Source organism: Acomys russatus, chromosome 19 (assembly GCF_903995435.1).
Source record: "Acomys russatus chromosome 19, mAcoRus1.1, whole genome shotgun sequence".
Classification (NCBI taxonomy): Eukaryota; Metazoa; Chordata; class Mammalia; order Rodentia; family Muridae; genus Acomys; species Acomys russatus.
The window spans coordinates 12,970,751-12,995,901 of NC_067155.1; the positions used below are offsets into that span (position 1 = coordinate 12,970,751).

The 25,151-nt window shown below is 41.4% G+C and overlaps 2 protein-coding genes across 2 annotated transcripts; both read left to right on the forward strand.

Annotated features, from left to right (window-relative positions):
* Positions 1–278: 278 nt before the first annotated feature.
* On the forward strand, positions 279–6,840 carry LOC127203208 (pregnancy-specific glycoprotein 22-like). The gene is made up of 6 exons (XM_051162003.1): positions 279–324; positions 1,051–1,410; positions 2,213–2,251; positions 3,701–4,060; positions 5,177–5,533; positions 6,557–6,840. The coding sequence occupies exons 1-6, from the start codon at positions 279–281 to the stop codon at positions 6,838–6,840; spliced, it is 1,446 nt and encodes a 481-aa protein (XP_051017960.1).
* Positions 6,841–11,504: 4,664 nt separating this feature from the next.
* Positions 11,505–17,656, forward strand: LOC127203209 (pregnancy-specific glycoprotein 22-like). The gene is made up of 5 exons (XM_051162004.1): positions 11,505–11,577; positions 11,732–12,091; positions 14,426–14,785; positions 16,002–16,358; positions 17,373–17,656. Exons 1-5 carry the CDS (start codon positions 11,505–11,507, stop codon positions 17,654–17,656), a joined length of 1,434 nt encoding a protein of 477 aa, XP_051017961.1.
* Positions 17,657–25,151: the final 7,495 nt, after the last annotated feature.

The window sequence follows — 25,151 nt, forward strand, 5'->3', positions numbered from 1 at the left end:
AGGGGACAGAATTCCCAAGAAGGACCCAGGGTTGTTGCTTGCAGTCACAGTGCACAGAACATGCAGAGTCCAATTGCTCACTATCTGGACAGGAGGTGCTGTGGAAAATGAAAGGCCTCATCCCATCCATATTTATCGTATATGATATTGGCTGCCATGTTCTGCAGTCTAATAATGGGTGACTCTCCAGTTAGAAATGAAACAGAGGAGGGCTAGTAAAATTATTCAATGTGAGGAGTCATTGCAATCTGAATCCATTCCTCAATTACCACTGGCGTATGGTAACAAGAGAGTCCTCCAGCATCATTGCTGTCCTCTACACAGGTGCTGAGGCATGCATCTGCAGATGAACACACTTGAACACTTGCTTCCAAATAGTTGCTTCTCATGGCCTGGCACATGTGTACACTGAGATGCTTGCCTTCACAAATACGCATACACAATGCATAAGTAAATGTAAAAAAATCAAAATTGAGGATATGCTTTGTCATTAGAACCAAACCTGGGAACTGTTTAGATAAACCCATGAAGATACTTTCCCAGTCTTCTTTCCTTCCTCCCTTCCTTCCTTCCATCCTTCCATCCATCTTTTTTCCTTTTCCTTCTCCAATTTTGTCTGAGCCTTTTGCAGGAACAGAGCCTTCCAAAAATGCCAACACCATCTGTGTTCTCATAGTGCACAAGTTCTAGTGGACCTCACGTCAGACTATCTGAATGACTATCTGAATGGATTGACTAGAGTCAAAGAAGGAACAAAGAAAAAGACCAGAAAGAGAGGAGTCTTTTGAGGAGAAGGTCAGAGAAGTATTGCTCATCACACCAATAACTACTTATGTGAGAAGGGAAATGGAGACATGTAATGAGGGAGCCATAGAGACAGCTGAACAGAAAATCCCACAGAAATGTAATGACATAGAGGTTCTGATGGAATGCAGAGTATGTTGCCCACTTCCATCAAGGAGGATGTGTACATCCATACTCACACACCTATACCAAGAGAAGAACACACCTATTCAATATTGAAAGTGGTTTTTTTCTCTTCCCTTTTAGCTTCTATTTGTACCTGCTGGCACCCTTCCATCACTAACAATGTTACAGTTGAGCCAGTGCCGCTCTACGTCATTGACGGGGAAAACGTGCTTCTTCTAACTACCAATCTGCAAGACAATATTATAGCCTTAGTCTGGCACAAAGGGGTAGAGAATCTGGACCATGGAATTGCACTTTATTCACTGCAATATAATGTGAGTGTGACAGGACCTGCATACAGTGGTAGAGAGACAATTTACCGCAACGGGTCCTTGTTGATCCAAAATGTTACCCTGAATGACAAAGGATTTTATACCCTACGAACCATAAATAGTAGTGGATTTATTGTATCAACATCACACCTGTACCTCCTAGTACTCGGTAAGTGATTATTTGTGGATGCTGGGTCTTGGGTGGGGACCATTCCATTAGACATCCACAGGAACATAAGGCCTGGCCTTTGTATACCTCTCTCCTGCATTGTGTCCTCATCATGGGATTTGAGCTTTTAGTGAAGGACACAATTGTGGGGAATAACTGCAGTAAATCAGAATCCTTCAGTTTACTTCACCTTGTGATCACATGGATGGATGGTGGGAAACTAAGTCCAAGGATATCAGACCAAGAATATCATTCTAGGATAACTACAATTTTGTGATTCTTACCATTAATGTATTCCTGCTAAAGACCCTGAATGTTGGGCCTGGTTGAGGAAAAATGGGATCCTCACAGAGAGGTGGATCCAGTAAGATCTGACTGCTGATCTCTGTCTCAGACTCCACACCAGATACCCTTGAGAAGCAATTTACTAGAGTGGATTTTCAATTTCTGATGGCAGGATGTGTGGTTTTCAGTTGTGAAAGTATGTGCCTTGTAAACCCAGCCAATGGGTTGACATGAGAGTCATAGTTAAAGCAGGGCCCGTGTAATCCTCTTCAGAGACTCGTAAATGTCCCCAAGGATGGAGACAGAGGACACAGGTCCTCAAGATCAGGGAAATCTCTAATGCAAGCAAATGGTAACAGACTTTATTGAACTGTAGAGCTCCACAGGCATGAGCTGAGCAAAAGTTCCCCTAGTGATCAGTAAGTGCACTATCATGCCATGTGGTCAATACTTGGAGAGGTATTTGTCTGAACCAGAATCAGACCTTGTAACCAGGCTTCTACTTCTTCTCCCACAGACCGGGAAGTCATGAATACAGCCTTCTCAGACATAAAAGGTACTATCTGTGTCTGCTACTGGTTGGATTATGTTCAGTTTCCCTTGCTATGGAGTTTTGTAGGGAAAGATAGATTAGCCAAGGACAATAAACTAGACAGAAATCTGAGGCACCCTCAAAATCCCAGGGAACACATGGAGAGACCCATCACACAGAACAGCAAACAGAGGAAGTGGGAGCATTATCAGGAAACCCTACATGGGACCATGGAGACCACCTATCCTTTCAAGACTCTGGTTACTAACCCCCATACATCTAGACTGTGAGAATGCTGACAAATAGATTTCTGGGCCTTTGTTCTGGGTCAGAACCCTGCTTGTGTCTTCATTCGAAATAGTTCTGTTACTTTCCTCATATATTACTCACCTGGTCACTTTGGTGCCTCATAGACATTCTTTCACTTTGGTGAGAGAAAATATTATGTTTCCAGAGGAAAGAGAGCACATGGGGGCCTGGATATCCATCTGGGTTTATGTAAAGAGCCTCCCATTGGGTGCTGATAGATTAAGGCCAGGACACAGTATAAATCAGCTTGAGGTTACACTGCTGTTCTCTCAGGGCACAGGAATGCATATTCACCATGTTACTTACAGTTTCTTCTGGAGGAATGAAACATAAAGAGAGAAGCTGAGAGGGACTGGGCAATATTTAGAGTGCAGAAGCCGGAAGTATTTGAACTCTAACCTTCCCACAGTACAGGGAATCTTGGGTATTCTCCTTTCTTGGAAAAGTTTCAGCTCAGAGATGAGAAGGACAGCAGAGCTTGGAAGCTGTGATGGAGTAGACATTCAAGAGAGGGAAGAGAGATAAGGCAATAGAAACCGGAGATAAGCTCATTGTATCCTTATCCTTACGGTGCACCACCTGTCAGGGGCTCCTGCCCAAAAGTATAAAGACACACATTTGCATACAAACTCACACACCGTTATAACAGGTTAATACATGTAAAAATTTAAAGCAAAAGGAAAAATTCAACTGTGTATTCCCAAACCCATGTATTTCTTAAATACATCTATACACATACAGGGTCCTCCATTTCATTTATTCGCCTATTCATTTTCCAAAGGTGTGTTATTGTTTTGAATGTATGTATGAGAAAATGAGAAAAATCATGGTTATATTTCCCCAGTCTTAGCGGACTGGAAGAAATATCAAAAGGACTTAGAACATGAAGCCAGGTGTTGACTAGAAATATAAGGGAAACAGAACAACAAAAAAGGGGTCAATGAGTGATGGTGCAGTATGTGCAGTGTGCAGGTGGTGTGGTCAGCAAGGCAACACCTTAACACCACCCTACTCTAAATAGGAGAAAGAAGTAACCGAGGATAATGTTGACACTTGGAGAGACTAAGGCTAAGCAATGGAGGCACCTGTGAATGACTCAGCACCCCATCTTTGCCCATTACAAAAATCCCAATATTGATGGCTCTTTCTCTCTCTCCCTTCTAGAATCCATTTGGAGATGTGAGCACCCTTCCACCTCTGCCAAGTTAACTGTTGAATCTGTCCCACAACGTGGTGCAGAAGGGGCAGATGTTATGTTACTGGTTCACAATCTCCCACCGAATCTTCTAGTTTTTTTCTGGTACAAAGGGGTGCTTCTGTTTGAGGACTATGAGGTGGCCCGATACATACCAGCCAGAAAAAAAAGTGTACAGGGACCTGTACATAGTGATAGAGAGAGTGTGTACAGCAATGGATCTCTGCTGCTTCAGAACATCACCTGGAATGATACTGGATTCTATACCCTGAGAACTCTGACTACAGATCTGAAGGCTGAAGTAGTGCATGTGCAACTTGAGGTAGACAGTAAGTGATTTTCTGTGATTTTTCAGTTCAGGGTGAGGGCATAGACACACAGGACTGACATGCAGGCCCCCTGCCTCCCTTTTCTTTCCCGTTTGTGCCAAGTTGGAATTTGAGCACAAGGTACAGAACACTCATGATAGAGACAAGCAGCAATAGGTACATCATTCTTGTCTGACTCCTCCACAGTCCAAATCAAGGACGACCTTGATGAAAAGACACTCAGCAAAAGATGTCAGGATCAGTCCAGTATCTTGAATTTTAGGCATGTACTCAAGGAAACCATGCTGTCATCACAGAGGGATGAGCACCTGGAAGTCACGAATTTTAGGCCTGACTCCACATGAATCTGTGATACATTTTCCCCAGGACTCATTTCTTTCTTCTTCTCAGGGGAATCAGAATTTTAACTGTCCATATCAATCTGGAGCTATTTTAAGCTCTAAATATTGGCACACTATAAATACAATCCAGGATCTCATGCAAAAAATATTGAAGACCCTTTTTTATTAATCTCTAATTTTAAAAATATGCTACAGTCTTTCCCACAGGCCTATTTGATAGTGGGATTTTAACAAATCTCCAGCTTTCCAAAGGACACTATCTTGTGTCAAGTTGACATAAAACTAGTCATCCTAGTGTCCAAGCTTTCTTCAAGACCTGATCCTGTGAAAAAGATCAGATTTCTCCTAGCCTTCACCCATCCTCAGTCCTTGGAGAGCAGGCCAAAGCACCAAGCTTATGAATAGGTAAAATCAGAGGTTGGATGAAGCCATACTGCAAACTGGAAGCTAAAATCCAGAAAATGAAGTCCTTGGGTCTCTAGAGTTCAGGGAAGGCATCATCTCAAAGAGTACCATGCATGCAGGTGTAAAGTGCCTGATATAGGGCAAGGAGGGAACAACCATGGAGACAAAGAGAGTTCTTTGCAGAGGAATGGACACATTCAGAGACACTGAGGAAATTGAGGTCATGTTGCAGACCTCCACCAAATAGGATAGAGACACCCACACCTACGTCTCTAGGATCAGTGATGAATCATTTTGTTTAGAATAAAGTTCACGACCTTCCCAACATTCAAATGTTCCCCAATTAATGACTTTTCTTTTTCTACTACAGCCTCCCTTTCTACTTCCTGTAACCCTCTCAGCTCTGCTCCTGTAATGATCAAACAAGTGCCTCAGACTCCTCTGACAGGGGGAACCATTATATTCATTGTGCAAAATGCACCAGATCTTCAAACATTTTCTTGGTACAAATCAGGGAATAGGGAAGAGATATTTAAAATCGCAGAATACAACAGAAAGATGAACTCCACCAGCTGGGGTCCAGCACGAAGCAGAAGAGAAAGGTTGTTCACTGATGGATCCATGATGCTTCAGGACATCACTGAGAAAGATGCAGGAATCTACACACTACAAACTTTAAGCCGAGATCTCAAAATTGAAGTAACACATGTGCAACTCCATGTATATAGTAAGTGACTCTTCATGGCCTCCAGCTGATGGGTGTGGCTTTTCCTACTTCATACACTGCAATGTCTGGAATGAAATGAACTTACTCCTTCCCCCAAGGCATTGTGCTCCTTACTGGGGTTTGTGCACTTACTGAGGATCACACACTGGATAGACAAACTGCAATAGATCAGAATCCATCACCTTTTCTCCTTGCAGAGATGATAATGTGTGTGGTATAACTCAGCAGAAGCAATTCAGAGTCACCAATGATACCTGTGACTTTCACCATGCACATAGTTCCAAGGCAACATCAAGCACTGCTTGAAGAAGCCATAGAGTCCTCACAATGAGCATCAGATGGCCATGGTTCCAAATCTCTGTTTCTGGCTTGAATCTAAATGGCATTGGGGAGTTTTTTGTCACTATTTTGTTTGATTTCCTGTTAGAACTGACAGGGAAAATGTCCTCACTGGCTGTACAAGTACCTCAAAGTGTGGACCCAGCTGTCTACTGCCACGAAAGCTGTGGTTAAATGGACCAACTTGGCATCTCCTTCTTCTGAGTCTCATTAGACAGGGCCCCAGACCACCAGTCAATTATTCTGAGGCATTTATGTGTTTTGGGGGGGGAGATCAGTGTCCCAAAATGGACAAACAATAGAGAGAGTTACTTGATACTTCTCCTTGTCCTCAAGGGTACAGCCTAAGGAATTATCTTCTACAGGCAAATAGTAAAATATGATGCTGAGATGTGCAGCTCTCCACCCCGAAGTTCAACCCATTGCTTATAATTTAGTTTAACTCACTAACACTGTAATGATGTCACATCATGTTCCTAGTATACAGCAACTGAGGCATGGTAAATATATTGGCTGAGTCAAGGTCACACAGCCCATCCATGGCAGATCAAAAGCACAATCTATGATATAGTCACAGGTCCAAATCAACCTCTGTGGTGGCTTTATGAGGTGTGAAATATAATGGTGCTGCTGAGCTGTCTGAAAGACTAATGTCATCTGGCCCTCTCCTCTGTTTCTTTGCAGCACCTGTGACAACTCCTTTTGTAAGAGTCACCCACACTTTAGTCACAGTACGTGGCTCTGTGGTCTTCACTTGCTTTACACCTGACACTGGAATCTCCATCCGTTGGATCTTCAATAACCAGACTCTGCAGCTCAAAGAGAGGATGACGCTGTCCCCTACAAAGTGCAGACTGACCATAGATCCTGTCAGTCTGAATGATGCTGGAGAGTATCAGTGTGAGACCTCCACTCCAGTCATTTCGAAGACCAGTGTTGGAATCAGACTGGATGTGATGGATTTTTGATCTTTCTCCTCTCATTCTACAGCAGAATGATACAATTTTTACTGATCGAGTCCAAAACAGAGGAATGTTATATGGTAAAAATTGTCAGTAGCAACTCAATTCCAGCCAGCATGTTGACTCATGCCTGTAATCCTGACAAAACCATGTGTAGAAGTGTTTACTGTGAAGCTTTGTTTCTAAAGGAAAATAAATACAACAATATAATAAATACAGTTGCAAATAGCTGTTTAACAACTTAAGTTGTGGATCAAATATGTCCCCAACCCTTAGAATCCATGGGAACTAATGTCAAGAGCTGCAAAATTCTAAATGCTGTGTGTTCCCTATTAAAACGCTGCAGTGTTTGCATATAGATAAACATGTCTCATATGCTCCAATATTTTCACCTAACACCAATGCTATCTAGATAACAGCCATCCACATACAGTGGGGAAGAGTAAAAGAAGGAACTGCCCATGTTTCACTATGCCCATAACTGGTTATTAAATAATTTTCAGTTGCAATTTGTTTTAAGTACAGATGTAAAAACCATGACAAAAGGCTCAACTGGGCTCTTTCTTTCCTGGGACTGGTATTCACAGTGCATCTACACACATTATTATTTTTCCTGTTTATCCATATTTTTTGAGATATATATGGGAATTCTCCTTTTAGCTATTTAGAGATACAGCTGAGAATTATGGCGCACATTCAGATGGTCATGTGATCATCACCATTATTTATTCCCAAAGCATTTGTATAGCCACATCTACTTCTGTCTATATGCATGTGACAAAATTGGGAACCCAATGGTTTATGATGAATTTTAGTTTCCAAATGTACAGCTCAGGTAGATGCTTTTGCTCACAAGTTCCAGAAACGTCTGTAGAATCTGTAGGATTTTCTTAAAGGGAGTTTATGTCATATAAGGAGATATTTTACACCCAATTGATTCCCTATCTTTTATTTCTTTTTTTAGTAATTGTTCTTTATAGGACTCCCAGGGGAATACTGAACCTAAGGACCACAACAGCATTCTGTGTCTATCTGGATTTGAACAAAAGCCGCCAGTGTTCCCATTGAGTACAGAGGTGGCTATGGATTTCCATAGACATCCCAATCACACTGACATAGTACTCAATCACTTGTTTCTTGTTTTCATTATTAAATATGTTCAATTTTTCAAATGTCGCTATTGAATTAGTCTTACAAACTATTCATGGTATCAGTTTTGTGTTTCTTCATACTTTCACCTTTCTTGGTTCTGGGATTCTGATAATTTTTCTTCTTCATCCAGGTCACTCCACAGTTAGCATGCTATTGAGTGCTCATGGAATTCTGAGTATTTTGAACAATGGACTATAGGTTCTCAAATATAACTTCTTATATTAATGTCAATTAAAAAAAAACAAAGTTATTCTAATTGAAGATCATCAATAATGCTAACTGCCTTGAAAACACAACTTTTGATCAGTTGATTTCCTCTATTGTTATGATATATTTTTGTCATATTGCCTGTGGGAAATAAAAAACGACCATGAAGGAATGATGGACTACTGTTTGTTCTCAATGATTTGCTCAGTTAGCTTTTCTTGCATCATCCAAGACCACCTCTCTAGGAATGGTACCAGCCACAGTGGGTGGGGTTCTCACACATGAATTAACAGTCGAGGGAAAATGCTACTTAAACATACCCACATATCAAGTGATAGAGGAGGAAATTCCTTATGGTTCTACAGGTATCACTAGCTTCTGTCAAGTGACAGAAACTAGCTAGCATACTTGTTAAACACATCTGTTCTGTCAGGACCATTTCAAAATGTTCCTGCCCCTAGTTCCTATATGTCATCACATCACCAGTATCCGTCTGAACCACAAGAAGGATCTCTAGAAGCTCCAAGTATATTAGAAATGGACATTAAACTCCATGGACAAATATGTGGCTACACTGTAAATTCTGCCTGGACCTTTAACATTTTGAGTTCATTCCTAGATTCACGCTTCATTCTTATGAGATCAGTGGTTCATGTCAGTCATGATAACACCCCTCATTTGAGTGGCTTATGCTGTCATCTATCTGGACCACTGAGCTGAAATACAAGCCTATTTGTGGTCTCCTGGGCAAAGCTTTTGTTCACATATTTAACCCGGAGAAGAGATTGAGTGACTTCTGAGAGAAGCACATTTAAAATTGTCATCACAACCTGTGTGCAGGGCAGCCAAAGACAGAAAAGCCTTGGAAAGAACCAGTTCATGCTGAGTAGTGGATTTCAGTGCATCTGGAAGGACATTGCACTTTGAGCTGCATGGCCATTCTAGGTATGCTAACAATTAAGGTCTGCAACACAGCTCATACACAACAAAGTCTGTGTTTTTCTTTACCAAACAGGAGGCTGCACAATCTATGAGTGATCAGATCTTCATGAATCTCCTTGTGATTCACATCCTCCTCATGAATTTTTTTCCACAGAATCCTGTTGGCACAGAGATGAGAAGCCACCATAAGTGGAAATAGGACCTTGCCAGGGTCAGGTGCATATGTTTAAAAAAGGAATAAAAAAGAATATTAAACAAAAAAGTATCTAAAACATCATGGCACTGGCACAGCAACAGGCTGGTTGATCAGTGGAATCGAATCAAAGACCCAGATATGAATATACACACATATGGTCACTTGAATTTTGACAAAGAAGCCAAATCCATTCAATGGAAAAAGGATAGCATCTTCAACAAAGGGTGCTGGTCTAACTGGAGGTCTATGTGTAAAAAAATGCAACTGGACCCATATTTGTTACCTTGCACAAAACTCAAATCCAAGTGGATTAAAGACCTCAACATAAAACCAGAGACACTAAGTCACTTAGAAGAAAAAGTGGGGTAGACAAGGAAGGACTTAGAGACTACAGTTGTGTCACCAACTTTAGGTGCAGCCTCTGCATTTAGTATCATTTCTTTAAATATTATACAAAAGTTTCCCATGACTTTGCTTTGAAAATTTAAGAGAAAAATGCTCCTTCTGAGATAATCACCCACATAAGAGGCAAAGGTGAATAGGGAAGATCACAGAGGGCAGGGACTCACCCAACACAACAGGCTGCATTTTCCCTTAAAATCCTCCATGGAAAAAGCATGCTAACAATCCTTACCAGGATATACATGTCACCCTTTCCCTAATAGTGAGGACACTAAAGTACTCACCCATCTGCTCGTGGCTGCTTCTTCTGCATCAGATCATTGACTGGTGACACTACTGATAAAGAATTTCTCTTCATTCCTATTGATCCTTACCCTGTTCCCTTCACATACATGTCCTGATTCTTCCTGGTGTGAGTAAACCTCACCCTCACAGAGCATTGAGAACACAGGACAGACTGGGTGCTCAGCTGAGTGTCTGTGTCACAAGAACACATATGTAGAAATGATCCTCCCTGTTAGTGTCTGAGAGACCAAAGGACAAAACATAACAGATGTCAGCCCTCAGATGGGCTGTTGTTCTCTCAGGTCACAGGGGTGTGTATCATCATTGTTGCTCAATCTGTTGTGTGGAAGTAAAGCATAAATAGAGAAAATTAGAAGGGATGTGAGGCAGCACTGAGAGTGGAAGGGACAGAGCAGTCTTGGACACAGGCCCAAACACTATTGTCCCCTGGATTCTAGGAAGTGCTTCTGCCTGAGAGAACACTAAGCTCACAGGGAAGAAGAACAACAGATCCTGAAGGCTGTGCTGAAGCTGAATTTCTCCTCAGAGTAAGGAAGGCACAATTAGAAGATAGATGGAAGCATCCTTTTGGTTTCCCAGCAAGGGATATGCCCCCTGGCCATGGGTCTTGCTCGCAGGTAAGAGTACTTAACCTCTGACTGTGTAGTGGGAAGGAAATGAGAGTCCTGTTGGCGTCTTCTATAGAGGACAGAAATCCCAGGAAAGATCCAGGGCATTTGCTTGAAGTCATAGGGCAGGCTATACAGAGGGTCAGAAATTCAGCATCTGGACAGGAGGTGCTGAGGGATAGTGAAATGCCTCGGCCACACCATGTTTATAGTTAATCATATTGGCTTCCATGCTCTGAAGTCTAATATTCCCATCGTGATAGGGTGACTCTCCAAATAGAAGTCAAACACAGGTGGCCTAGCATTTGGCTCAATGTGAGGAGACATGGCAATCTGAATCCATCCCTCAACTCCCACCTGGTAAATATTAACAAGAGACTTCTGCAGGATTTTCCCTGACCTATATACAGGTGCTGAGGATATGTATCTGCTGATGGACACACTTCAAAACTTGATTCCACATAGTTGCTTTGCCTAGACTGGCACAAGTGTACACTGAGATGCTTGCCTTCACAAACACACAAACACAATACATAAGTAAGAATAAAACAATTCCAAATTGAGCACAGGTTTTGTTGTTATTAGCAAACCCAGGAGCTCTTTAGGTATGGACATACTTTTCCTTCCTCCCTTTCAGCCTTCCTTGCAGGAATTGTGCTTTCCAGCAAGGTCAACACAATCCCTGTTCTCATGAAGCACTGGTTCTAGTGAAGCTTACATCAGACTATCTGGATGACAAAGTCATGGGTTGACAAGAGGCAAAGAAGGAACAGAGATAAAAGACAGAAAGTGAGGACCCTTTTGAGGAGAAGGTCAGAGAGGTATTGCTCCTCACAGAAAAGACTATTTACGTGAGAATGGATATGGGGATATTTAGTGTCCCCATAATTTCACTCATATATACAACTGAGGAGAACAACACAGAAAAATGTAAGGAAATATTCAGATATTCTGAGGGCATGCAGACTATGTTGCTCACCTCCAGCAAAGAGGATGGGTACATCCCTATTCACACAACTCTGCTGAGACATGAACACACCTACTCAATATTGGCCCTTTTATTTTTTTCTCTTTTCCCTTTTAGCTTCCATTTTAACCTGCTGTCACCCTCCCACCACTGCCGATGTCACTGTTGAGACAGTGCCACCTGAAGTGGCTGATGGAGAAAATGTCTTCCTACTAATTAACGGTCTGCCAAAGAATATTATAGGCTTCGCCTGGTACAAAGGAGTACAGAATATAAGCCATGTAATTGCACTATATTCACTGAAATATAATATGAGTGTGACAGGGCCTCTACACAGTGGTAGAGAGACACTGTACTCCAATGGGTCCTTGTTGATCCAAAACTTTACCCGGAAAGACAAAGGATTGTATACCTTACGAACCAAAAATAGTCGTGGAGAATTTGTATCAACAACAACCACGTACCTCCATGTGCAAGGTAAGTGATTCTTTGTGAACTCTGGGTCTTGGTTGGGCTCCATTCCATTGGACACACACAGGAACATAAGTACTGGCCTGTACATACCTCTCTTCTCCATTGTATCCTCATCCTGGGGTATGAGCATTAGGTGCAGCACACAATGGGGGGGGAATAACTGCAGTAAATCAGAATCCTTCAGCTGGCCTCACCCTGTGATCACACGGATGCATGGTGGATAACTAAGTCCAAGGACACCAGATCATGAATATCATTCTAGGATGTCTAGATTCTTACCATCAATGTTTCTCTGTTATCAACCCTGAGTAATGAATGTTGCACCTGGTAGAGGGAAAATGGGATCCTTACAGAGAGGTGAATCCAGCATGCACTGGCTGCTGACCTCTGGCCCAGACTGACTCTAGGTGGCCTTGAGAAGCTTTTGACTAGGGTGGATTTTCTATTTCTGATGTCAAGGTCTCTGGATTTCTTTGAAAGTGTGTGCCTGGTGTGAGAAGCCAGTGGACTTATATGAGAGTCAGAGTTAAGCTAGGTCACTTGTAATCATCTCCAGAGACTCATCAGGGTCAACAAGGATGAAGACAGAGGATACAGGTCCTCTAGCTCAGAGAATTCTCTAATGCAGGCAAATGGTAACAGTCTTTGCTGATCTGTACAGCCCCTCAGATGTGAGCTGAGCCCAGTGACCCAGAGGTGAACTATCATGACAGGTGGTCAATACTTGAAATAGTATTTGTCTGACCCAGGATCTTACCTTGAAACCTGGTTTCTAATTCTTCTGCTAAAGATCTGGAAGTAATGAGTACAGTCTTCTCAGGCATAAAAGTTACTTTCTGTGTCTGCTACTGATGGGGGTATGTTGTTTCACACTTTATGTAATTCTTTAGGGAAAGATAGATTAGCCAAGGACAATAACCTAGGCAGAGATATGAGGCATCCTAGAAAGCCCAGGGAGCTCAAGGGCAGACCCATACCACAGACCAGAAAGCAGAGGAAGTGGGAACATTTTCATGAAACCCTACATGAGACCATGAAGACTACCTCTCCTTCCAAAAATCTGGTTACTTACCCCCATATATCTAGAATGTGAGGATCTTGGCAAATATACTTCTGGGCCTTTGTCCTGCCTCAAAACCCTGACTTGTGTCTTCATTAGAAATAGTTCTATTACTTTCCACATATATCACTCCAGAGTCCCTAAGGAGACTTAGAGATATTTCTTTCACCTTCCTGAGAGAATATTTCATGTTACCAGAGGAATGAGGCCACAGAGTAGACTGGATGCCCATCTAGGTTTGGGCAAGGAGCCTCCCTTTTGGTGCTGACAGATGAAGGCCAGGAAAGAGTAGAGGTCAGCTGGAGTTTAAACTGCTGTTCTCTCAGGGCACAGGAATATGCATTGACCTTGTCACTTACACTGTGTTCTGGAGGAGTGAAACACAAATAGAGAAGCAGAGAGGGGCGAGGCAATCCTGAGAGTAGAGAAGGCAGTAGTGTTTGAACACAGACCCACCCATGATACATAGGATCGGGGATCTGCTCCTTCCTCGGAAAAGCCTCGGGTCAAGGATGAGAAGGACAGCAGAGCTTGGAAGCTATGATGTGGTACACATTTGACAGAGGGAAGACAGATCAGGCAATACTCCCCAGGGATATACCCATTCCACACATATACATAGGATGTACTATGTGTCAGGGTTAATGCTCAAAGGTGTAAAGACACACCAAATTCACACACAGTTATAACAGGTTGGTAAGGATAAATATATACAACAAAGGGAGAACTTCAACTGTATATTCCAAACCTGTGGATTGCTTAAATAAGTTGATTGCCTCACAGGATCCTCCAAATCATTGATTCATCTATTCATCCTCCACAGTTCTCTCCTTGTTTTCAAGGCAAGTATGAGAAAATGAGACAAATCATGGTTCTACGTTCTTCTAGTCTTAGAGGACTGGAAACAATATCGAAAGGAGCTAGAAGGTGACATCAGATGTTGACTGGAATTATAAGAGAAACAGAACAATGAAAAAGAGTCGATGAGTGAAGATGCAGTGTGTATAAGTGATGTGGTCAGAGAGGCAACACCTTAACACCAATCTACTCTAAATGGGAGCTCAAATCTGTGGACAGTGACCCAGGACCATGTTGAAACTTGAGGACACCTAGGATAAGCAATGGACACACCTCTAAATGACACAGTGCCCATCATTTCCCACTATAAATATCCTAATATTATATTAATGGATCTCTCTCTCTCTCTCTCTCTCTCTCTCTCTCTCTCTCTCTCTCTCTCTCTCTCTCTCTCTCTCTCTTTCTCTCTCCCAATATAGCCCCCTCTTGGATATGTGAGCCCCCACCCATATCTGACAAGTTAACTGTTGAATCAGTCCCACCAAGTGTTGCAGAAGGTGCAAGTGTTATGCTACTGGTTCACAATCTCCCACCGAATCTTCTGGCATTTTCATGGTACAAAGGGGTATTTCTGTTCGAGTATGACGAGATTGTCCGATACATGATACCCTTAAACTTAAGTATGCGGGCGCCTGCACATAGTGGTAGAGAGATAGTGTACAGCAATGGATCTCTGCTTCTTCAGAACATCACCTGGAATGATATTGGATTCTACACCCTGCAAACTCTGAATACAGAAATGAAGAATGAAGTACTGCATGTGCAACTTGAAGTGGACAGTAAGTGATTTTCTGTGGTTTTTCAGTTCAGGGTGAGGGCATAGACACACAGGCCTGACATGCATGCCCTGTGCCTCCCTTTCCTCTCCCCTTTGTGCCATGTTGGGGTTTGAGCACAAGGTACAGAACACTCATGATGGAGACAAACACCAATAGACAGAACTTTCTTGTCTAACTCCTCCCCACTCCATTTCAAGGATGACAATGATGAAAGGGAACTCAGCACGAGATGTCAAAATCAGTCCAGTATCTTGACTTTTAGGCATGTATTTAAGGAAACCATGCTGTCATAACAGAGGGGTGAGCACCTGGAAGTCATGCGTTCTAGGCTTGACTACAGGTGAAACTCTGGTACACATTTGTCCCAGGACTCATTTCTTTCTTATTTTAAGAGCTGAAGGGGAATCATTTTTTTTCTGTCCATATAAACCAGGGGGCCATTTTTAGCTCTAAATGTGGGAGTGCCCAAAGTGCATTCCAGGATATCATACAAAGGCATTGAAGGAGATCTGCTTCCTGGCTTTCTCCTTAAGACTTTGTAAACCTGCCCTCTTTTAACACTCAGGACCATGAGCCCAGGGACTGCTCGCAGTGGGCTGGACCACCTCATATTAATCTCTAATTTTTAAAAATATGCTACTGGCTTTCCCATAGGCAGTGGGATTTTAAAATGAATCTCTAACTTTCCAAAGAACTCTAGCTTGTGTCACGTTGGCATAAAACTAGTCATCCTAGTATCCAAGCCTTCTTCAAGACCTGATCCTGTGAAGAAGATCAGACTTCTCCTGGCCTTTGTCCATCCACAGTCCTTGGACTGCAGGCCAAAGCACCAAGTTTATGAGTAGGTGAAGTCAGAGGTTCACTGGAGCTATACTGAAAACTGGATGTTAAAAGCCAGAAAGTAAAGTTCGTCAGTCTCTAGATTTCATAGAAGGCATCATCTCAAAGATTACCATGAATGTGGGTGTAAAGTGCCTGATAGATAGAAGTGAGGGGACAACCATGTAGACAAACAAAGAGAGTCCCTTGCAGAAGAAAGGACACATTCAGAGACACTGAGGAAATTGAGGTCATGTTACTGACCTCCACCATGTAGAATAGAGACACCCACCCCTGCATCTCTAGGATCAGTGATGAATTCATCTGTCTAGCATAAAAGTCACCATTCTCACCAATCCAATGTTCTCCAATTAATGACTTTTCTATTTCTTTCTAGCCTCCTTTTCTACTTGCTGTAACTCTCTCACCTCTGCTCCAGTCATGATTGAACGAGTGCCTCGGAATGTTGCTGTAGGGGGAAGCATTCTGCTCCTAGTGCATAATGCGCCAGATCTTCAAACATTTTCTTGGTACAAATCAATGGAAAAGATAGATAAGTTTAAAATTGCAGACTACAGCAGAGCCATGAATTCCATGACATGGGGTCCTGAGCAAACAAGAAGACAAAAGGTGTACACTAATGGATCCATGCTGCTTCAGGACGTCACTGAGAAAGATGCAGGATTCTACACACTACAAACTTTAAGCAGAGATCTCAAAATTGAAATAACACGTGTGCAACTCCATGTATATAGTAAGTGACTTCCCATGACATCCAGCTGAGGTGTGTGACTTTTCCTACTTCATACACTGCAATATCGGGATTTAACTGAATTTACTCCTTCCCCACGGTACTGTGTTCCAACACAGTGTTTGGGCACTCACTGAAGCTCACACATTGGGTAGACAAAAGGCAATAAATTAGAATCCATCACCTGTCTGCCTACGGAGAGGATAATGTGTGTGGTATGCCTTAGCTGGGCCAATTCACAGTCAGCTCTGGTTCTTGTGACTTTCACCATGCCCATGGCTCCATACAGCTTCTTCGGAAATTAGTCAGGCACTGCTTGAAGAAACCATAGAGTCCTCACAAAGAGCATCAGAAAGCCATGGTTGGAAATCTCTGTTTCTGGCTTGAATCCAGGTGATAGTGGGAAGGTTCTTTTCACCATCGGTTTTATTTCCTGTTAGAAGTGACAGGGAAAAGTTCTCACTGGCTGTAAAAGTACCTCAAAGTGTGGACCCGGGTTTCTATTGCAATGAAAGCTATTGTTAAATGGATCACCTGGACATCTCCTTCTTCTGAATCTTATTGGACAGATGCCCAGGTCACCAGCCAATTATTCTCATGAATTTATGTGACTTCACAGGAAGTCAGTGTCCCCAACAATGGAGACAATTACTTGGTACTTCTCCTTTGTCTTGGGGGTTCAACCTAGAAAATCACTTTCTTCAAGTAAATATTAAAATATGTTGCTGATATTAGCAGCTCTCCATCCCCAAGTTCAACCTGTTGCTCATAACTAAGATTAGCTCACTAACACTACAATGATATCACACCATGTTCCTAATATAGGGCAATGGGGGCACAGCAAAATAATGGCAGAGTCGAGGTCACACAGGCCGTGCATAGTAGACCAAAAGCACAAGATATGCTACAGTGACAGCTCCAAATTCTCCTGGCTTTATAAGATAGGAATTGCTGTGGGGCTTGTTGAGCTCTCTGAAGGACTACTGTCATTTGGCTCTCTCCTCTGTTTCTTTGCAGAGCCTGTGAAAAATCCTTTCATACAAGTCACCAGATATGTCGCCATAGTTCAGAGCTCTGTGGTCTTCACTTGCTTCTCAGAAGACACTGGAATCTCCATCCGTTGGTTCTTCAATAACCGGACTCTGCAGCTCACAGAGAGAATGAAGCTGTCCCCTACAAAGTGCAGACTCACCATAGACCCTGTCAGGAGAGAAGATGCTGGAGACTATCAGTGTGAGGCCGCCAATCCAGCCAGTTGGAAGAGAAGTATGCCATTCAGCCTGATTGTGCGGGGATTTTGACCATTCTCCTCTCTTTCTACTAGCAGAATGGTAGCATTTTTATTGATGGAGTACAAAATAGAGAAAAGTTTTATGGTAAAAATTGTCAGTAGCCACTCATTTCTGGCCAGAATGGTGACTCATGTCTGTAATTCTGGCAACCAAATGTAGAAGGATTTAAAGTGAAGCTTGATTTCTAAAGGAAAATAAAAACATCAATATAGTAAATACAGTTGCAAAGAGTTGTTGAAGAACTTAAGTTGTGGATTACATATGTACCCAACCCTTAGAATCCATGCTGTGAGTTCCCTATTAAAATGGTGCAGTGTTTGCATACAGATAAACATTTCTCATATGCTCTAATACTTTCACCTAACACCAATGCTATCTAGACACCAGTCATCCACATGAAGTGGGGAAGAGTGACCAGAGAAGGGACTGCCCATGTTTCACTGTGCACATAACTGGTTACTAAATAATTTTGAGGGGCAATATGCTTTAAGCACAGATGTAAAATCTATAACAGATGGCTGGACTAGGTTCTTTCTTTCTTGGGACTCGTATTCACAGTGCATACTCACACATTATTATTTTTCCAATTTATACATATTTCTGATATATATATATGAATGTTTCTTTTAGCTATTTTGAGATACAGCTGAGTTGCATGATGCACATTCATATTGTCATGTGATCATCACCATTATCTATTACCAAATCATTTATAGAGCCACATCTACTTCTGTCTCTATACATGTGACAAAACAGGGAATCTAATGGTTTGTGGTCAATGTTAGTTTCCATATGTACATCTCAGTTGATTCTTTTGCTCATGAGTTCCAGAAATTTCTGTAGAATCTCTAGAATTTTCTAGAATGCAGTTTATGCCATATGAGGACATATTTTGCAGCCAATTGATTCCCCATCTTTTATTTCTTTTATTTTTTAATAATTGGTCTTTAAAGGACTCACAATGGAATACTGAACTTAAGTGACCACAACAGCATCCTGTGTCTATCTGGATTTGAGGGAAAATTGTCAGTGTCCCCATTGAGTACAGAGTTGGCTATGGGTTTCCATGGACATTGGAACTACACTGGCATAGTATTCTCTCAGTTGTTTCTTGTTTTAATCATGGAATGTGTTCAATTTTCAAATGTCTTTATTGATTTGGTCTTATAAACTATTCATGGTATCAGTTTTGTGTTTCTTCATACTTCTATCTTTCTTGCTTCTGGGATTCTAGTAATTTTTCTTCTTCATCCAGGTCACTCCACAGTTAGAACACTGTTGAGTGCTCATGGAATGCTTAGCAGTCTGAAGAGTGGACTATAGCTTCTCAAATTTAACTTCTTATATTAATGTCAAATTTTTAAAAACAGAGTTAATCTACTTAAAGGTCATCAATAATGCTAACCACATTAAAACACAACTTTTGATCAGTTGATTTCTTCTATTGTTATGATTTATTTGTATCATTTCACCTGTGGGGAATCAACAACAACCATGTAGGAATGATGCTTTACTGCTTGTTCTCAATGGTTTGCTCAGTTAGCTTTATCTTGCATCATCCAAGACCACCTCTCTAGGAATGGTACCACCCACAGTGGGTGGGGCTCTCACACATAAACAAATAGTCAAGGAAAAATGATACATAAACATACCCAATTACCAAGCTGATAGAGGAGGAAATTTTTTATGGTTCTACAAGTATCTCTAGCTTCTGTCAGGTGTCAGAAACTAACGTACACTTGTTAAACACATCCAGTCCAACAATCCCATTTTAGAATGTTCTTGCCCCTAATTTCTATACATCATCACACCATCAGTATCCATCTAAACCTCAGGAAAGATCTCTACATGGCCCATGTATATTAAAGAATGGACATTAAACTCCATAGAAAAATCGGTGTCTCCATTGCTAATCCTACCTGGATTTGTAACATTTTTAGTTCATTCCTAGATTCATGCTTCATTCTTATGGGATCAATAGTTCATGTCAGTCATCATGAAGCCCTGATTTGAGGAGATTATGTTGTGGTCTATCTGTACCACTCAAATGAAATACAGGCCTCTTTGGGGTCTCCTGGGTGAAGCCTTTGTTCACATACTGAGCCCTGATGATTGACTGAGTGACCTCTGAAAGAAGCACACTTAAAATTCACATCACTACCTGTGTGCAGGACAGCCATAGACAGAAAAGCCTTGGAAAGGACCAGCTCATGCTGAGTAGTGGATTTCAGTGCATCTGGAGGGACATTGCACTTTCAGCTGCATGGCCATCTAGGTATGCTTACAATTAAGGTCTGCAACCCAGCTCATACACAACAAAGTCTGTGTTTTTCCTTTACCCAACAGAAGGCCCCACAATCTATGAGTGATCAGATCCTCATGAATCTCTTTGTGATTCACATCCTCCTCCCCATGTATTTTTTCTTCAGAGTCTTGTTGGCACAGAGGTGAGAAGCCAACATAAGTGGAAAGAGGCACTTGCCAGTGTCAGGTGCATATGTAAAGAAAAAGTAATTTAAAAAAGAATATTAAACAAAAGAGTCCCACACAGGGCAATGCCTCTTTTGTTATCTGCATAGCACTCTTAAACATAATCAGAAGCAACAATGTTATGCCAATAGAAGGTAAGGACTTGGTAACATGAAAACATAAAACTGAGATTCCAGATATAGCCTCCCTGTGGTGGAAAACTTGTCAGAGCTTCTCGTAGGTGTCATTATGAATCTGTCTGAGAGCAACAGAACTTTCACCTAAATCAGTGTCATGAGACCTCACACACAAATGTAGGATCTGGAATCCAGTGAAGACAAAACAACATGACCCACTAATCTGAATGTTACCTGGGAATTACTTGTATACCATCATGGCCAAAGACAAACTATTCAATTCCTTTCATTTTATGACAAAGATCCAGGTATTTGAACACCTAGGTTGGCCATGTAATCCTGTGCTAGCTCTCACCTATTGAAGCTGACCAAACCTGATGCCTAGAATTGTATGGTGTGACTTCTCCTGTCTGGAGAATCTCAGGATTAACACATGTGATGAAAAAAAATGTGTAATCTCAAACTCAGGCTCACTTGATATATGTGAGTTTAGATGGTTGGGAGTGTTCAGTATGTTTGATGTGTTAGTGTTGAAATCTGGCTATAGTGATTGGTGCACAAGTCCTCTGAACTTCACTATTCTCATATTCTTGATTGAGTGATAGTTAATGCAGGCTGACATATATCTCAGAGCAATTGTGGCCTTCTAAAGAACAGGACATTCGGATGCCCTCTGATATTGTCACATTTATTTTCATTCTTGTTAGTACCCCAGAAACCACTCACTCTGATCTTCATCCAGGCACATATAAGTTTCTTGGCTGTTGCTCTAATAAGACAGCAAGGCCAAGGTAACTCATAAAGAAAATAATTTATGTGTATTCATGATCCATCAAGGTAGTGAAGGATGACAGCAAACTACAGGTGTTGTGATGGGAAGAAAAAGCTGAGTGCTCACATCTTAGACAGCAAATACAATGCAGAGTGATTGAACTGAAAATGGTACAGGATTTTTTAGTCTCAAAGCTTGCTGCACTGACCATCTTCCCAGAGAGGTCATGTCTCCTAAATCTCACCAAAGAGCCCCCTAAGTGATGAATAGATTGTTCAACAACCTAAGACTGTGGGGTCGCTTCTCACTCAAACCACAGCAAGGGACAAACTTCAAACTGTCTTCCTATGAAGTCTTTAAGTGACCTGCCCAAATGGGAAGTTTCAGCCTACCTATCCAAAATTCGTTGTCTCAATACCACTTCTAAAGAGCAGACCAAATACAGAGCTCTGCTCTAGTCTCTGTAGAACATTAGCCAGGAAATTCTCAGTTCTTCCTAATGAGAATGTTGAATTGTCAGCATTATGTATGTGGGTAAAATATTTTCCTTTTCTAAGAGATTCAGAAGTTATGTCCCATGCTGTGTCTCTCACTATGAGCAAATACTAATATGCCCCACATTAAATTTTGGATTTGTCAAAGGCTTTTGAGCATCTAATGGGATGATCATGTTTTTTCTTTCAGTTTGTTTCTATTGTGGACTACATTGATTGATTTTCAGGTATTGAATCATCTCACCATACCAATATGAGATCCTTGTTCATATTTAAGGATACATTGTCGACATCGCAACATTCATTAACCATAAGTCCCATATCTGGGAAATGAAAATGGAGTAAAACCTCTTGCCTCTGGAGAACTTCTGCAGAAAACCAGGACTTCCCACCTTGCCTACCAAGTGGGAAATCATGTGTCTTCTGTGCTGGTATCTTACCTGCAGGAATATAAAACACCTCACATTGCTTTGACTCTTCCAATAGATCCTGACTCTAACTATCCTCTGAATCACACAGAACATGGAAGGCCGACTTTCAGCACATCTATCTGTCTGCAGACACGTATCTATTGTCTCTACCCTGGAGGTCTTCTCAAGTGTCTGTGGAGCAGGGAGGAGCTACTTTTAGAGATTCTAATCTTGTTCAGCAGCAGCTTGAAAGCACATCCTGTTCACCAAGTAAAAACAAATGGACAGTTACCCTTGACTCTAAAACTGAGCCACCCACCTCTGGATAATTTCTGTGGGATTCCAGGACTCCATAGCCCATGTACAAGAAAGGAAATCATGTTTTCTTGTGTGCCACTGTCATTTGCCTTGAATATAAAGGACAGGTCTTTGCTCTTTCTGTCCCAGCATAATACAGTTCTAACATAGGGCTCTCTCTGCTAAGCAGTCACTGATGGTAAACAACTTAAAAAACCAGCCTTTCATTTTACCTCATTGTGCTCCTTAAAGAAATAATACTTACAGGGATTGGTAGCTAGGTCCTTGGTAGTTAGAGTCAATGGTCTCATATGGAGAAAGTTAGCATCTCAAAGCCCTAGTCAGTTCTGACAAACACATTATTTGTCTTCCTGACTGAAATCTTAAAAGACCCTGGAGTGCTAGAGTGGCTAATAGCATTCTTGTGCAAGACCAAAATTCAATTCCCAGCATATACATGGCAAGTTTTAACCATATGTTACTACAGTTACAAGGGATCCAATATCTTCTTCTTGCCTGCTTGGGGACCAGGCATGCTTGTGTTTCACAGGTGTACATGCAGTCCATATAACAATAAACATGCAAAAATGCTAAGAGAGAAAATAGCCACCTGTATTTTATGAAATTTTTCTGGCATGGTTTTTACACATATGAGACATGGGTTTGAGGCCAGGGCAAAGCAATGGTTCTGTTTCATGCCTGTCTGTACCTCATGTTATAAGCACCCATGCTTGTTACTATGTCAAGATTTCAGTTACAGCTGCTCAAACAATTGATCATGCTCAGGTTGGTGGGACCACAACAAGACTGAGGCTGCGACTTTTTTGAGTTAATTTTGTATCCAGCCAGTTTGCTGAAGGTGTTTATCAGCTGTAGGAGCTCTCTGGTTGAATTTTGGGGGTCACTTATGTACACTCTCATATCATCAGCAAATAGGGATACTTTGATTTCCTCCTTTCCGAATTGGATCCCCTTGATCTCCTTTTGATGTCGTATTGTTCTGGCTAGAACATCAAGAACTATATAAAAGAGATATGGAGAAAGTGAGCAGCATTGTCTGGTGCCCAATTTTAGAGGAATTTTCTTGAGTACCTCTCCATTTAATTTGATGTTGTCTATTGGCTTGCTGTATATAGCCTTTATTATGTTTAGGTATGTGCCTTGAATCCCCGATCTCTCCAAAACTTCAAACATGAAAGGGTCTTGGATTTTGTCAAATGCTTTTTCTGTATCTAAAGAGATGATCATGTGGTTTTTTTCTTTCAGTTTTTTATATGGTGGATTACATTGATGGATTTCCATACATTAAACTAACCCTGCATGCCAGGAATGAAGCCTACCTGGTCATTGTGAATGATATCTTTGATATTCTGTTGTATTTCTTTTACGAATATTTTTTAAGTATTTTTGCATCAATGTTCATAAGAGAATTTGGTCTGAAGTTCCCTTTTTGTTGGGTCTTTGTTGGGCTTAGGTATCAACGTGACTGTGGCATCATAGAATGAATTTGGTAGAGTTCTATCCATTTCTATCTTTTGGAATAGCTTGAAGAGTATCAGTATTACACTTCTTTGAAGGTCTGGTAGAATTCTGAGCTGAAACCATCTGGCCCTGGGCTTTTGGGGGGGCAGACTATCAAAGATTTCTTCTATTTCTATAGGAGAAATAGGACTATTTAATTTGTTTATCTGGTCTTCACTCAATTTTGGCACGTGGAATCGATTAAGAAAATTGTCCATTTCCCTTAGATTTTCAAATTTTGTGGCATATGTGCCATTAATTTGATCTTAAGATTCTTTGTATTTCTTCCATGTCTGTTGTTGTGTCTCCCTTTTCATTTCAGATTTTGTTGATTTGAATAGTGTTTCTCTGACTTTTAGTTAGTTTGACTAACGGTTTGTCTATCTTGTTGATTTTCTCGAAGAACCAGTTCCTGGTTTTGTTGATTCTTTGAATTTGTGGGAACCAGGCCCGACTGGGCTGCCTGCCTGTCCTGCTGTTTCACGTCCTGTTTTTAGCAGCTTCTGTGTCTGTGTTTATGTTGGTTAGCTAGTCATGTTTACTGCTCTGAGAATGCACTCCTCCCCTCCTCAGGACTTTCTCTCCTGTGCAATCACCTCTTGACGGATTTCACCTGCAAATGGCATTCCTGTTTTGCTGCCTATAGAAAAGCTCTTTGGACACTGAATAAAAGCTGCCGTTGCTGCTGCTCTCTTAGCACAAAGGACACGCTGTTTTATTGTGTGTTAAATCCACAGTCCCTCACCCTTCACTTGGAACCGCCATGGCACGGGCAACACAGAATTGTTCTCTTTGTTTCTAAATTGTTGATTTCAGCCTTGAGTTTGATTATTTCCAGATGACTACTCCTCTTGGGTGCTTCTGATTTTTTGTTTTCTAAGGCATCTAGCTGTGTCATTAAGTTGCTTATGTGGGATGTTTCCACTTTCTTCCTAAAGGCACTTAGTGCTATGAATTTTCCTCTTAGCACTGCCTTCAATGCATCCCACAAATTTGGGTATGTTGTTCCTTCGTTTTCAACGAATTGCAGGAAATCTTCAATTTCTTTCTTTATTTCTTCCCTGACCTGGGTATCATCAAGCAGAGGGTTGTTTAGTTTCCATCTGTGTTTAGGCTTTTTGTTATTTCTGTTGTTCTTGAAGTGCAGTCTTAGACCATGGTGATCTGACAAGATACATGGTATTATTTCAATCTTCTTGAAGCTGTTGAGGCTTGCTTTGTGACCTATTATGTGATCAATTTTGGAGAAAGTTCAATGGTGTGCTGAGAAGAAGGTATAAGCCTTTGTGGTTGGGTGAAAAGTTCTGTAGATATTTGTCAGATCCATTTGATTCATGACGTTGGTTAATGTTGTTACTTCTTGGTTTAGTTTTTGTTTCAATGACCTATCCTTCAGTAAAAGTG